General features: G+C 39.9%; 1 protein-coding gene across 2 annotated transcripts in view; it reads right to left on the bottom strand.

Annotated features, from left to right (window-relative positions):
• The window catches only part of klhl14 (kelch-like family member 14), a 220,675-nt gene that overhangs the window by 40,641 nt on the left and 164,135 nt on the right, over nucleotides 1–15,899 (bottom strand). For both annotated transcript variants that reach the window (XM_043688270.2, XM_043688269.2), the window contains exons 4-5: nucleotides 4,777–4,866; nucleotides 2,154–2,232 (exon numbers count right to left, since the gene is read on the bottom strand). In XM_043688270.2, the coding sequence (XP_043544205.1) occupies nucleotides 2,154–2,232; nucleotides 4,777–4,866 (169 nt within the window). The remainder of the gene's footprint in view (nucleotides 1–2,153; nucleotides 2,233–4,776; nucleotides 4,867–15,899) is intronic.

Here is a 15,899-nt window from a genome sequence, read left to right as displayed (position 1 = left end):
TTACGCCATCTATGCAGCCCCAACAACACAACCAGATGCTACCAAATGATTCCGTTCACATAAGGAGTTGGATTTTATTGATTCTGCCAGTATTTTTGAAGGTGAGGATGTTGTGGGAGGGGTGTGTGGAGTTTGTGAATGCAGCAGATGGCATTTTGAACAGCTAGCCAGAGAGGCAAAGAGCACCAATACAGACTGCCCGCAGAACTGCTCTCTGAAAGGTACCATTATCCATGAAAGATCTGTGAAGCAGAGTACTGAAGAGATGAAGACTGGAAGATACAAAGGGAAGATCGACAGCTGGTTGGTTTTGAAACTTGATTTTTTTTGTTAACCTAATCTGGGTGTTTTATCAGATCAATACATTGCTGTAGAGTGGGAAGTAGATAAATCGATCAGACAAAGGAGGTAGATAGTTGTTACTTAATGTTCTCTTTTCTTGGAGTTAAAGAATAAATTGTTATTTTTTTCTTTAAGTAGTGGGATTTGAGTAGCTCTTTGTCACTCATACTTAAACAAATTACATGGCGAGGTAAGCTTTTCTGTGCAGAGAAATTAAATTAGCAGAGGGGTTTACCCCGTGTCATAACACTTAAATTCAAAAATTGCAAGTGGTTTTCTTTGGGACATATTAACTATAGTGTGAGCATTGCTGTTCTATTAAAATTATATAAATTGCCAGATTTTTGTGTGTGCTTTTGCATACATGGTTATTGTTTTCAAACAAACATAATAAATTGCATTTACTCTAAGCTGCCCTCAAATCTATACTTTGTTGTGATTTTTCAGACTGGCCATAAACATCAGAAGCTCTGACTATAAAGTTCCATTCTGTTATCTCGTAAACCATTCCTTGAAGACCCATTCCATCATCTTCATCTCATGGGGTTGTGATAAGAGTTCGGTTTATGTGGTATAACGGGCAGTGGCTAGCTAATATTCAGGAAACTTCACTCCACAAGGTAATTAAAAGTGATGATTTTGTAATTGTAAATCTGAAGTAAAGCCAGAACTGTACTAAATATACTGATTATTTCAGCAAGACACTCACTCTTGTGTACACTAAAATAGCTAGACATCTCCATTTGATGAATTTGTATTCATGTCATGGTAAGTTGCTTTGTGAGATCATCATGTCTTAGTTTTAATTAAACATCCAACATATAATCATGAATTCATTTTATAAAGTATTAAAGTATATAAAGCTGAACATGACCATCTTCTCACTTCTGAAAAAAAGTCACCCAAGAAGGCAGGTTCTATGGTTTATAAAACAGATTTGTTAGTTTAGTACAGTAATTGCCTAGATTCATTCTCTCAGCTTTATCCTCAATTTAGATTTCTGGAATCAACATATTTCTAGGATTCTATTCCTGGAATTTCAAATTATGGTGTGTTATTTTGATCAGTACAAAGTCAAGTCTTTTTAATGTATGTCTCAAAACAACTACATAAACACCACAAATATCAAAGCTCCTGCAGGCCACAGAAAAAAGACTTTGAAATAGGCAATAATTAAAAATTGGATTGATCATTGTTGGAAGAATGCCATTATTATTAACACAACAGATCAATAATGCTATTCTTAGACCGGCTTATTGTGAACAAATACAGATTTTGAGTTGAGATGGAGATAAAAAAATGCAGGTCTCAGACTGGACAATAATCCAAACTAAGTTATTGAATTGTACAGCAATCCAAGAAAGTAGAAAGATGGCATTAATAAAAAGAGAACAACTAGAATAGATAGGTACTTGTTTTTGACTAGCTTTGGCTCAATGGCTGAAGCATCACATAAGAAAGCAGTCTTGACGTGGACAACAAGCTAAGAGTAAACATTTGGAATGGACAGCATCTAAAAATATAAAATTAATATGAACAATAATCTAACAATGTAGAATTAAAGCAGTCTCAGAAGGCAGCCTTTGAGCTGGATCAGATAGACAAATAAAAAGGTAGCCTTTTTGTAATGTCCAAATGAAGCATGATTTCCAATTAGTTTGTTCAATTTATTACCTACCAGATGACAATAGTTTGTGACAAATATACCTACATATGTAGACAAAAAGTCCAATGATATACTTTATGATGAGCTCCTCAACTGTGTGTGGTATTAAAGTATTAAATATTTCTGAAGTATCATAAAGTATTACCTTTCCTGCATAGGTGGGAGTTGTATCCAGCTGTTAAATCTAGGATCATACCGGCTAACAAAATTAGTGCTGTGTTTCCCTGTTTAAAACAAATGAATTAAACATGTTACAGATGCATACTATGAGATACTAAGACACCATGAGAGTTTTAATCTAAACAAGATTCCTGTTACATAATCAAAATCAGTATCCCATTCATTTCCAATGACATGATTAAAAAGTTCAACTGTTGGACTAATTACATCAATCTTGATAGAAAAGTTTCTGGATTTTGGTAGCAATTCAGCATTACTTGGAATGTTACATTCAAAGCCTAAGGAATATCTAAGCGACTAGTGAAAAAGATAGACATGCACATTTTGTGGTGCGTTCATAATTCATTGATAGCTACAAACTTTTTATTTTCTAAGGCCTGAATCAATCACTATCAGATTGCTGCAATGCTCCTACTTTTTTGTACTAAAGTTGAGTTCCACATTTCTGGTCAGGCCTTCCAGTCCTGGCTTCTTCAGAAATGTAGAACTTGCAGACCTGAATTATAAGGAGAAAGGCAATTAACCAAGGCTTCTTTTATGACACTAACTGCTGTCTTCTGCTGTGTCCACAAGCATCGGGACATTTAAACAGCTTCTTAGCAAGTTAGTAAATGATAGTGGGGAAAAAAATGGGTGAGTGAGTGGGTAGGATGGATGAAATAAGTGGGTAGCAGATTGGGAGAAGATCAACTAAGTGTGCAAGTGCAAGATCAACTAAGTGTTGGGTAAGGTAATTGGGATTGAGGTAAGTGAGTAGGGTGCAGATAGCTACATAGTAGGATAGGATAGCGATTGGGAGGGGTTTGTAAGCTAGACAGTCACTCTGGATTGGGTTAGGGCAGGGATCCGAAAGTCAGGGGGCTAGCCAGGTTGGGTCAGGAAGGAAAGTTGGGGCAGGAATTGGAGGGTGAGGAGGGGAGTCGGGTGGTATAGTCTTGTCAGGTTGTGTTAAAGGTGAAACGAAAACAGAAGTTGCTGGAGAAACTCAGCAGGTCTTGCAGCATCTGTGGAGAGAAAGCAAAGTTAACATTTCCATTCTAGTGACCCTTCTTCGGATCCTTGTAATCAGCCCTACTGAGTTTCTCCTGCAATATCTGTTTTTGTTTCAGATTTCCAGCAGTTCTTTGTCTTATTTTGAGTCGAGATGAGTCTGGTGTCAAGGGGGTTACTATGGAGACCAGTGTTATAGTTACCCAGGAGTGAGGTGATGCTTCTATCTCACATTTTCTGGGTTGCTATCCCAGTAAGTTGGAACACTCCGAACATTATGAACAAGTTATAATTGGAGGTTTTTGCAGAGGCTCCCAGGGAGCAGAAGAATTTCCCATTGGAAGCTAAAACTTCCCAGGCAACTTCCACAGAGTCAGCAGATTGGGATTTCAGAGGTGTGCTGGCAGAGGCATGTTGGGCCACAGTCACACCTCTGACTATCTGGAGACTGTAGATCTGTGCCTCAGATATAAGGTAGTCCAAAGCTGTACTTTTCTGTCAGTCTCAATTAACAAAGCTGTATTTTGATGCCTAATGAACACAAGGACAATGCACTAATTTCAATTTTGAGTCTATTTGTGATTGACAGCCAAAGATCTTTGTTTCTGCATTCCCAATTATTGAAGCTTATTACTTTCTGCTTTTTAAGGTAGCCCTGATCAGAATTCTTTTCTTTACAAGTGGTTTACTGTGATGAGCAACGCTGCTTCTCAGTTTTTATGGGGATGGTTTGTTTAAGTGAATGGGAGAAAGTGAGGACTGCAGATGCTGGAGACCAGAGTTGAAAAGTGTGGTGCTGGAAAAACGCAGCAGGTCAGGCAGCATCCGAGGAGCAGGAGAATCGACGTTTCGGGCATAAGCCCTTCTTCAGGGCTTATGCTTCAGGGCTTCCTGAGAAAGGGCTTATGCCCAAAACGTCGATTCTCCTGCTCCTCGGATGCTGCCTGGCCTGCTGCGTTTTTCCAGCACCACACTTTTCAACTTAAGTGAAGGGGAGTCTTTCAAATGCCAACTTCTCCTGGCCGAATGGGAACTTTCTGGTTGTACAGCTGCTGAGATTAGAGGACAATCGGTGATGACAGCCAACCTGAAATTTTCAGCCTGCTATGTACTGTTCCTTAACATTTTCCTCACAGATAATCTCATTTCATCTACAGCTTTAGTGCTGGTGCTATCCTTTTCTTAAATCAGCATTTCGAAGGAAGGGAGGCCATTTCCAGCTTGTTGGTGTACAAACTGCTTCTACATTAAGTACATGGTCTGCTGACCAGCCTGTAAATCAAACTTTCCTTTTAGATAGCTTAAAATATATGCTGTATGAGCAGCTGTTAGAAACGTATTTCACTCCAAATAGAAGAACACATTGCTATTTACATATGGCACCAATTAAAATTAAAATTACAATAAGGAAATAAAATTGCTCCGATTGCAAGTTAAGTGATCCCATAATTTTTGTTGCATTTAATCGCTTGTCATAGAGTTACAGATTTTATTTATTTTCAAATATGTACAAATATAGATGCAGTTATTTCTGTTCCCAAAAATATTAATAAAGCTCTTTACAATGAAGTATGAAGTACCAAGCAGTTTGTTATTACCATTTGGATTCCATTGGTCTTCTCCTCCTAGTACAAATAGGAAATTTTCTACTTCAACAACACAGTGGTGGGCACTGTTATAAGGCATTACTGAAATGAAGAACAAAAACATCTTCACTGCAAAGTCTTTATTATAGAATCAATACAACCCAGCGATTAGTTTGGCAAGTTTATTGTATGCATTGCATTTTTGCAATGTATTTTTCACAAATGAATATTGGGAAATGTGGGTTTTTATATTTAATATTTTGAAATGTTTTAAATATACAACAGAGTTATAATAGAAGGGCACATTTAATTGAATAAGAAAGTCTCTATTAATAATCAAAGAAAATTTTCAAATGCTTGAAATGTGCAGATGGGTAAGGAGGAAAGAGATCAATATTTTGGATATAAACCTTTCACTTGACTGAACGATAGAAAATCAGCAAACTCTTAATATAGCTCAGCAAATCACAAAATTTCTGTCAACGCTTCCAATAGCAGAGTAGCAGAAACTCTGAGGAAATACTCAGTGTTACTTGTCAAAGTGTTCCCTGGAGTGACCTGAACCAGGAAAAAGATAGATAATCAAAGACACAAATATCAAACATGCTCATTAAATTTAATGTTGACCTAATTTGTCAGCTTGAGGAGAGATTTTAGGATGAACTAAATTTTCTCAGATCATTTATTAAGCAGGCAAAATGTTATCTTTTCATATCTGGAACTATGGTTTGAATTCAGACTAAACTCATGGAATGAATAACTTCTCTCTCTGGCGTCTATAAAAATTTGAAATGAACACAAATTGGGACATGAGTACAAATTGACAGATTGACAGTCTGAATGTTGTACGGGTCTTGCTACATATAGACACTGACTGCTTAAATATCTGAGGAGTTATGAATGAGACAGAATATTTTGCCAACATCAGTAATGATTACTTGTGGCCTTTTGAAGAACGGAAGGCCATGGATGAAGCCTAGGTCTGGGAGACTACCCTGAGAAACCCCTGCAGCAATGCTGTCATACATGAATGATCTCCAACAACCAGGAGCTTGTGACTTCAGGTGTGACTTCAACTAGTGGTTTGTTTTTACCTGATCTCCATTGACTCCTTAGTGTCACATTTAGTTCAATGTCCCTTGATGTCAAAAGCAATCACTCTCACCTTACCTTTGGAGGTGGGCTTTTTGATCCATGTTTGGACCAGATCTGCAATAAGGCCAGGAACTGAGTAAGCCTGGAAGAATGTAACTGCCCACCAGTGAACAGGTAAAGGTCGTTTGATAGCATTTTTGATGACCCCATCTATCAATTGCTGATGATAATGAGTAGATTGATAGTATGGTTAATTATCCAGATTGGATTTGCCTTATTTTTGTGGACAGGACAAACATAGCAACTTTTTTACATTTTCAGGTAGATGCCAGTGTTATTGCTGTACTGTAACAGCTCAGCTAATGGCTAATTCTGGAGCATGTCTTCATTACTATTACCGGAATATTATCAAGTTTCACAACCTTTGAAGTATTCATTACTTGTAGCCACTTCTTGATATCATGTGGAGTAAATCAAATTGGCTGAAGACTAGTGTCTGTGATGCCGGGGACTTTAGGAAAAGGCTGAGATGGATCAAGTAGCTATTTCTGGCTCAAGATGGTTGCAAATAGATTAGTCTTATCTTTTTCACTGATGTGCTGGACTCCTCTATCATTGAGGAAAAGAGTACCTGTGCACTTTACTCCTCTGGTTAGTTATTTAAGTATCACTACCATCCATGACTAAATACAGCAGGATTACAGTGCTTAGGGCTGGTTATTGATTGTGGTATTGTTTAGCTCTATTTAATGCATGCTTCTTTCGCTGTTGGCAACTAGTTGTATGTTACAGTTTCACCAAGTTGACTGTTACTGTTCCTGGCATTCCCTCCTTCATTCCTCAGTAACCACGGTTATTCTCTCAGCTTGATGGGAATAATAATGTTCCATGTCAAAGACTGTTACTTAGACTCAAATATGCCAGGCCACAACGTTAGACATTGGAGTTGAACACAATTCTGTTGCTGTTGATAACTCATAGCACCTCATGGATGACAAGTTTTGAATTGCTGGATCTGATTGAAACTTATTTAATTTACACAATATGGGATATTGTCAATGTGTAGGTTGGATTTTGTTTCTACAAGTGTAGTGGTCACTCCTATCAATACTATCAAGAACAGATGTCTCTGTGACAAGTTGAGGATGAGTTCAAGTACAGTTTTCCATTTATTTGTTTCCTATCCACCACAAACCTGTGTGGTAGATGGTAATCAGCAGGAGGTTTCCTTACCCAGCTCCTGAGTCAGTGCTTCGCACCTCAAATGTGTACCACACTGTCATTGCCTTTTGTGGGACTGTCCTGCTGGTTGAAGAGGACATATCCAGTTGGTGACGCGAGTGTTTTTGATTTTGTCTGTAAGATATCATTCTGTGATTATGACAATGTCAGGAAATTGCTTGACAAGTCTCTCCTAATTTTAGGCCTAGTCCCAAGATGATCGCAAGAATTTCTCCAAAGGATCCACAGGTTTGGAATTGCCATTGTCATTTCCGTTGTCTGGTTTGAGACAGAGCAATCTATTTACTTTCAATCCTTTTTGATTTTGCAGTGAGCAAAACTGAGCGTGTTGTTAGGCCATTTCAGAGGGACTTTTGTTTTTTTTCTTTCAGGGGATGTAAGCTGGCGAGGTAAACATTATTGTTACCTTTGAACTAAGTGGCTTACATCGTCTGCTTACCAGTTTAATTTTCTTCTTCACTTCCCCACTCAACTTATTTTATTGGCTTGGTTCTTGATTACAGAATTCATATGACATCGACCACCGTATATCCTTTTATATTTCATCACTTTTTAATCTCTCTTGTAACAAAAAGCAACTGATTTTAGTTCCCTTGCCCTGCCACTTGTTGGAATGCAACTAAGTAAAAGGTAAAGTTGCCATAGTCCCATCAGGCTACTCTCTCAGTAGACCAAGTGACTAGTAGTAAGTTTATCTTGAGGGTCATCAGACTCAGACAACGGGCAAGGTTGAGAAGGTGGGACGTTTATGGTAATCTCAGTCAGTGTGGGAATTGAACCTATGCTGGTGTTGGCATTATTTGGCATCACAAACCCGTTGTCTAGCTACCTGAGATAACCAACCCTTGGAATGTAACTAGCCTACAAATGAAGTAAGAGATGGAAATGTGTTGCTGGAGAAGCGCAGCAGGTCAGGCAGCATCTAGGGAACAGGAGAATCGACGTTTCGGGCATTAGCCCTTCTTCAGGGCTAATGCCCGAAATGTCGATTCTCCTGTTCCCTCGATGCTGCCTGACCTGCTGCGCTTCTCCAGCAACACATTTCCATCTCTGATCTCCAGCATCTGCAGACCTCATTTTCTCTACAAATGAAGTAAGTATTACTTAAGAGTTACTCATTGTTTGTTATAGATCGGTGATGCAATCTATTTAGTTGGCATGTAATTGTGCTCTATATGTCAATAATCTATGAATATTGCAAATTTCAGTGAGCCAGGTATTCCAGTGTTTGCTACTTTTAATTGCAACAATAATGCCTATATATAAATTTGCCTAGGATCAAGGATGGAGCTTGCTGCAAGATTTTCAGTTGGTCACAGAAACAATTTAAGGTTCACTGAAGAGCAGTTCCAGTGTTACAATCATTTGGAGACAGTGAGGGTAATGGAGATAGCAAGAAATTGACTCTAAACTAAACGTGCCACTGAGAAGACCATTGATTCTTATTCAAGATTAGAGTGGTGCTGGAAAAGCACAACTGGTCAGACAGCATCCAAGGAGCAGGAAAATCAAAGTTTCGGGCAGGAGCCCTTCATCATGAATGAGGCTGGGAGCCTCAGGGGTGGAGAGATAAATGAGAGTCTATTTTAGCGGAGGAAGAGGTGGGGTGTGGTACCGGTGTGACTACAGAGATGGACTGTTTTACGTAGCCAACAAGGAAACAGGCGTAGCTGGAGCCCATGGTTATCTGGAGGAAGTGGGAGGATTCACAGGAGAAATTGTTCAGGGTGAGGACCAGTTCAGCCAAAGGAATGAGAGTGTCAGTGGAAGGGTACTGTTGGGGACATCAGAAGAGGAAGAAATAGAGGGCTTGGATGCCCTGGTCATGATGAATGGAGGTAGAGCCTATCATTTATCTCTCCACCCCGGAGGCATTAGAGCCAGTTTGAGCAGCTAAGTATTGGAAATAGGGTTCAAAAATAACTTGCAAGGTATAAGGGACTCAGAAGAAGCAAATAATACTTCAATGCAGTGGAAAGTGGGAGTTGAAAAGTGCACAAGCAGAATTTGTGTGATGCAGCTGAGCAAAATTAGAATGCACGAGTAAAACCAGGTCCTGTACTAGTTGATGTGTCTGTAACGAAGTGCTTGAGTGCAGTTTCCAGAATCCAGGAAAGAATATACTTAGGAAAAGAAAGCAGACCACCATAGCAGGATCAGTTGTTTAGGCAGTCTATGATACTGTAGCTTTTGAGGGAGGTCAAAAAGAGAAGAATTGGAATCCCTTACAATGTTTGAATAAGATTTTATGTCCCACAATATCACCAATATCTGAAGGTTGCTGAAAGATCCTTGTAGTCTTGACTAAATTTGCTACTAAACCAATCATTGATCTTCCCTATCTTCCTATTTTTACTCTCTCTGATGCATGGATCTAGGAATAACAAAAAGAGTATTACAATTGATGTCTTTTTTTTAAACTCCCTTCTAGTTTCTGAAGTTCTGATTGTGTGACCTCAATACCGGCCCTCTTTATGTCATTTGTACTAATTTGTACTACAACTTCTAGCTCATTCGTTTATACTTGCAGAATATTCTACACCTTCTTTATGATGCTGTTTACACTGACACAAGGGTGGCAACACACATACCTTGTGAGACTTAAAATGATGGTTACAGAAAAATGCCCATCCGTTCCTTCACCTATGGAATCTCCTGTAATTACGGCATAACTATACATTGCTCTTCTCTATCCAATTCAGTTGTCATTTCTCAAAGAAATTCAGGGATAAAGTCAGACATTTTACCTCTGAATCCATCCTTCAAGCAATTGTAGAAATCTATTGCTGATAATCAAGTAGACCAGAGAAATTGATTAGATTAGATTAGATTACTTACAGTGTGGAAACAGGCCCTTCGGCCCAACAAGTCCACACCGACCCGCTGAAGCGTAACCCACCCATACCCCTACATTTACCCCTTACCTAACATTACGGGCAATTTAGCATAGCCAATTCACCTGACCTGCACATCTTTTGGAGTGTGGGAAGAAACCGGAGCACCCGGAGGAAACCCACGCAGACACGGGGAGAACGTGCAAACTCCACACAGTCAGTCGCCTGAGGCAGGAATTGAACCCGGGTCTCTGGCGCTGTGAGGCAGCAGTGCTAAGCACTGTGCCACCGTGCCGCCCACTGAGGTTTTGTTTAAGAAAAAGAAGGACATATTATGTCAGGTATAGACAGGAGAGATTGAGTGAATCTTTTGAAGAGTATAAAGATATACTCTTAAGAGGGAATCAGAAGGGCAAAAAAGAGGACATGAGATAATTTTGACAAATAGGGCTAAGGAGAATCCAAATGGATTTTATAAATATATTAAGGACAAAAGGGTAACTAAGGAGAGAATAGGCCCTCTCAAAGATCAGCAAAGGGGGCCTTTGTGTGGAGCTGCAGGAGATGGGGGGATATACTAAATGAGTATTTTGCATCAGTGTTTACTCTGGAAAAGGACATGGAAGATATAGAATGTGGGGAAATAGATGGTCACATCTTGAAAAATGTCCATATTACAGAAGAGGAAGTGCTGAATGTCTTGAAATGAATAAAAGTGGATAAATCCCCAGGACCTGATTAGGTGTACCATAGAACTCTGTGGGAAGCTCGGGAAGTAATTGCTGGGCCCCTTACTGAGATATTTGTATCATCGATAGTCACAGGTGAGGTGCCGGAAGACTGGATGTTGGCTAACATGATGCCACTATTTAAGAAAGGTAGGAAGGAAAAGCCAGAGAACTATAGACCGGTGAGCCTGATGTCGGTGGTGGGCAAGTTGTTGGAAGGAATCCTGAGGGACAGGATGTACATGTATTTGGAAAGGTAATGACTGATTAAGGTAGTCAGCATGGCTTTGTGCGTGAGAAATCATGTCTCACAAACTTGATTGAGTTTTTTGAAGAAGTAACAATGAGGATTGATGAAGGCAGAGCAATGGATGTGATCTTTCTAGACTTCAGTAAGGCGTTTGACAAGGTTCTCCATTGGAGACTGGTTAGCAAGGTTAGATCTCATGGAAGCTGAAAATGTGTTGCTGGGAAAGCACAGCAGGTCAGGCAACATCCAAGGAACAGGAGAATTGACGTTTCGGGCATAAGCCCTTATGCCCGAAATGTCGATAGATCTCATGGAATACAGGGAGAACTAACCATTTGGATACAGAAATGGTTCGAAGGTACAGGACAGAGGGTGGTGGTAGAGATTTGCTTTTCAGACTGGAGCTTGTGATCAGTGGAGTGCCACAAGGACCTGTGTTGGGTCCACGGCTTTCTGTCATTTATATAAATGATTTGGATGTGAACCTAGGAGGTGTAGTTAGTAAGTTTGCTGATAACATCAAAATTGGAGGTGTAGAGGACACAAAGATTACAATGGGATCTTGATCAGATGGGCCAATGGGTGGCAGATGGAGTTTAGATTAGATCACTTACAGTATGGAAACAGGCCCTTCAACACAACAAGTCCACACCAACCCTCTGAAGAGCAACCCACCCAGACCCATTCCCCTACATTTACCCCTTCACTTAACACGACAGGCAATTTAGCATGGCCAATTCACCTGACCTGCACCTCTTTGGACTGTGGGAGGAAACTGGAGCACCCGGAGGAAACCCACGCAGACACGGGGAGAATGTGCAAACTCCACACAGACAGTTGCCCAAGGCGGGAATTGAACCTGGGTCTCTGGTGCTGTTAGGCAGCAGTGCTAACCACTGTGCCACTGTGCCGCCCACTCAATGGCTCTCAATGCCATTTAGATAAATGCGAGGTGCTGCATTTTGGGAAAGCAAATCAGAACAGCATTTATACACTTAATGGTAAGGTATTGGGGAGTGTTGCTGAACAAAGAGACTTAGGAGTGCAGTTTCATAGTTCCTTGAAAGTAGAATCACAGGTAGATATAATAGTGAAGAAGGTGTTTGGTACGCTTTCCTTTATTAGTGAAAGTATTGGGTATGGGAGTTGGGAGGTTATGTTGTGGATGTACAGGACATTGGTTAGGTCACTCTTGGAATATTGTGTGCAATTATGGTCTCCTTCCTATCAGAAGGATTTTGTGAGACATGAAAGGGCCCAGAATGGGCAGCATGTTAGCACAGTGGTTCGCACTGCTGCCTCACAGCACCAGAGACCTGGGTTCAATTCCCGCCTCAGGCAACTGTCTGTTTGCAGTTTGCATGTTCTCCCCGTGTCTGCGTGGGTTTCCTCTGGGTGCTCCGGGTTCCTCCCACAGTTCAAAAATGTGCAGGTTAGGTGAATTGGCCATGCTAAATTGCCCGTAGTTTAGATTAAATTAAATTACTTACAGTGTGGAAACAGGCCCTTCAGCCCAACAAGTCCACAGCAAAGTGTAACCCACCCAGACCCATTCCCCTACATTTACCCCTTCACCTCACACCACAGGCAATTTAGCATGGCCAATTCACCTAACCACATTTTTGGACTGTGGGAGGAAACCGGAGCACCCAGTGGAAACCCACGCAGACACGGGGAGAATGTGCAAACTCCACACAGTCAATTGCCTGAGGCGGGAAGTATTAGGTGAAGGGGTAAATGTAAGAGAATGAGTCTGGGTGGGTAGTTCTTCGGAGGGTCGGTGTGGACTTGATGGGCTAAAGGGCCTTTTCCACACTGTAAGTAATCTAATCATTCTAAGGAAAAGATTTAGAAGGGTGTTGCCAGGGTTGCAGGATTTGAGATATAGGAAGAGGTTGAATAGGCTGGGGCTGTTTCCCTGGGGCTGAGGGGTGACCTTACAATGCTTTATAAAATTGTGAAGGGCATGAATAGGATAAATAGACAATTTTTTTTCCCTGGGATGGGGAGTCCAGAGCTAGAGGGCATAGGTTTAGGGTGAGAGGGGAAAGATATAAAAGGGACCTAAGGAGCAACATTTTCATACAGAGGGTGGTGCATGTATGGAAGTGGTAGAGGCTGGTACAATTACAGCATTTAAAAGGCATCTGTACGGGTCTATGAATAGGAAGGGTTTAGAGGGATATGGGCCAAATGCTGGCAAGTAGGAATGGATTAGATTAGGATATCTTGTCAGCATGGACGAATTGGACCAAAGGGTCTGTTTCCATGCTGTACATCTCCCCGACTCCATGACTCTAAGTACATTGAATGGAAATAATGCTCCATGGCTCTTTGTCTCATTTGCTACCATTTTTGATTATGGCTACTGCATTTGCCTATTTCCATCCTTCTGATATCCCCCCAGTGTTCAAGAACATTTTCAAAATTATTGCTAATCTCCTGAAAGTGAAACCTTTAGTGAAGTGTCATTAGCCTCAAAGGTACGGAAGGCCAGTCAATTTGTTATATTTCCAATTTCTGGTCATTTACCATGAGGTTTACCTATAAATACATTGAAATTAGGAGAAGGAGGAGTAGGCCTTTCAGCCCTTCGAGTCTGCTCTGCAGTTCAGTGTGAACATGGCTAATCCTCTCTCAATGCCATAGTTCTGCTTTCTTCCCACACCATTGATGCCTTTGATATCTAAAAATGTATGTCATGATTATAGTGCCTGAACCAGTCAGTACAATCATTCCTCTATTACTGACTAGTGACAGGACCATTACTTGCTCGTGTAATTCCACAATATTCCTAAATTTTCTAAAGTGGAGTGAGACCACCAATTAATGTGCATCAGGCCACCCTACAACATTTCTTGGCATGTATTCTTGGTCATCTACTTGCGTGTGATAAACAAAAGTTAAGGTTACTTTGTTGGGTTTCTTCGCACTGTGTCATTTGTCACCAGCTCTTGTGGATGGTTTAACCTGACTGTCATTTCAGCTAGTCAAATTTCAGTACTTCTCTCTGGGGATAATAACCTGGAGTGCAGACAGAACAACTCTGCCCCACCGATTTCTTATGGTCAAATATTCATCTTGCCAACTATTAAACACTGGGTTTGGGTGCTGCAATATCCAGGCAGACAGGGAAGCAATATTAAGGACATCGTCAAATCAGCTGTGATCTTACCAAACATTGTAAAAACTTTGTTCAAGGGGTAAAACGTTGTACTTCAGCTCTTATCTCTTTTGTTCTTTCACTGACAGACTCCATTTTCAACATATAATCACTTCCACAGGTTTTAGGCAGACAATGCATTATACTAGTCTACCTTTATAAAGACTGTTTTTGCTTTTTACACATTTAAAATAACTTTAGAAAAATGTTGAGGGAATCCATTATCCTTTATAAGGATGATATAAATTTCCTTTTCCAAACGTACTAACACTTACCATTAAAATTCTCCATAATTCAATAATTCAACTTTTGCCACGCTAGGACCAGAAAATCTGTTTTGATCATTTACTTTAGAGTTAATTTACTTTAGCCTTCTTCTGTCTTTATTTGCACAATTACAAAAAATGTATATCTTGGTTGTCGATAGACCTCTACCAGTGTTATTCTTAATCTAGCCACTAGAAGGTGCAGGAGACTGGTCTGAGGGTACTTGGTGGTTGATCATTTTTTCAGGCCTGTGGGAAAGTATTTGGCATTTGCACAGCAATGCCAACACAATAGATGACGTTGAGAACTCAGGATATGGAGCACCAAATATTTAAAACACTATCCTATGTCTCTAAAGCATACTTGTAATAAAGAAGATATTTCACCAGATCTATTTTAGAGATTTTTCCTTTTTAACCATTATGCCTATATTATGTATATAACAGTCGTTTGTGTATTGAAACATATATGCAGAAAAAATAGCAAAACTTTACTGTCTTGTAATAGATGATAATGGTAACTCATAAATTATTCAATTGCAAAACATTAAAGTAGCAAGTGAATGATTACTCAAATAATTAGATGACTGCACTCACAATGTATTTATTGCAACATGAAAGTTAGCCATGATCATTTTCAGATTTGCTCATTAATTTAAAAAAAAATACTGCTTTACTCTAAGCTTCATCTATTTTGGCTTTTCAGAGGACCCTCTGATGTTCCTATAACTGGGTCACACCTGCAGCTATCGCTGAAGCATAGGTTCCATTTATCACACCAAATGAGGTAGATGGTAGCACCTTGTCCAGCGCTTAGAATATTTCACAGTCACTTTTCAAAAATTACAGCCTGTTCAGAAAACAGCAGGGAACTCGCACCAGTTCATTAGTAACAAAGCATGGTAATGTGATATGGACCACTGCTCCAACAGAAACGTCACTGCTTTCTAATGCTAACCCCTTGGGTACCAAGGCTTGCTATTCAGAACATAAACTGGGAACAAATAAATCCTGGTTGTCAGTGACATGCTTTGGACCCATTACTGCACTGTGTCTGATATCAGATTCTTTATTTAAGCTTTCACTTTTTCTGTGACAATGAATTATTCACTGTTAAATTTAAAGAAAATGATTGCCTATTTTATATTTGCTTTTCCTATCTGTTCTTTGCTTGTTATATACAATTTATGTTATATTCTATTTCAAAGTACTCGTTGAGGGTCATTGCCTTTCCACTCTGAATAAAGCTAATGAACTTTGCAGCTCTGCAATGGCTGCCAGAGCAGCTGGGGCAAAGTGTTTTTCTCTCTCTCTTGTTCTCTTGGCCCCTCCTCCACAGCAAGAAAATGGACAGCTGAGTTTTGGCTCATAAGCTCCTATAGTAATGATTGAGGACAATACACTTTTTTTTTCTGAGATCCTTAATGATGCTGTGTAGGAAGGTAATTAACTGCAAACTGTTGTGAAGTAAACTTATAATAGTATGCTACCAGCTATAATCTTTCAATGTGCATCAACATAGAGTGTTCTGATATTCACTACATCCACATCTGCCAT

The sequence above is a fragment of the Chiloscyllium plagiosum genome, unplaced genomic scaffold, assembly GCF_037043375.1.
Source record: "Chiloscyllium plagiosum isolate Xiang-an unplaced genomic scaffold, Cpla_swu_hap1 HiC_scaffold_4, whole genome shotgun sequence".
NCBI lineage: Eukaryota > Metazoa > Chordata > Chondrichthyes > Orectolobiformes > Hemiscylliidae > Chiloscyllium > Chiloscyllium plagiosum.
Note: the sequence above shows the minus strand (reverse complement) of the source record. Positions and strands in the feature narration are given on the sequence as shown.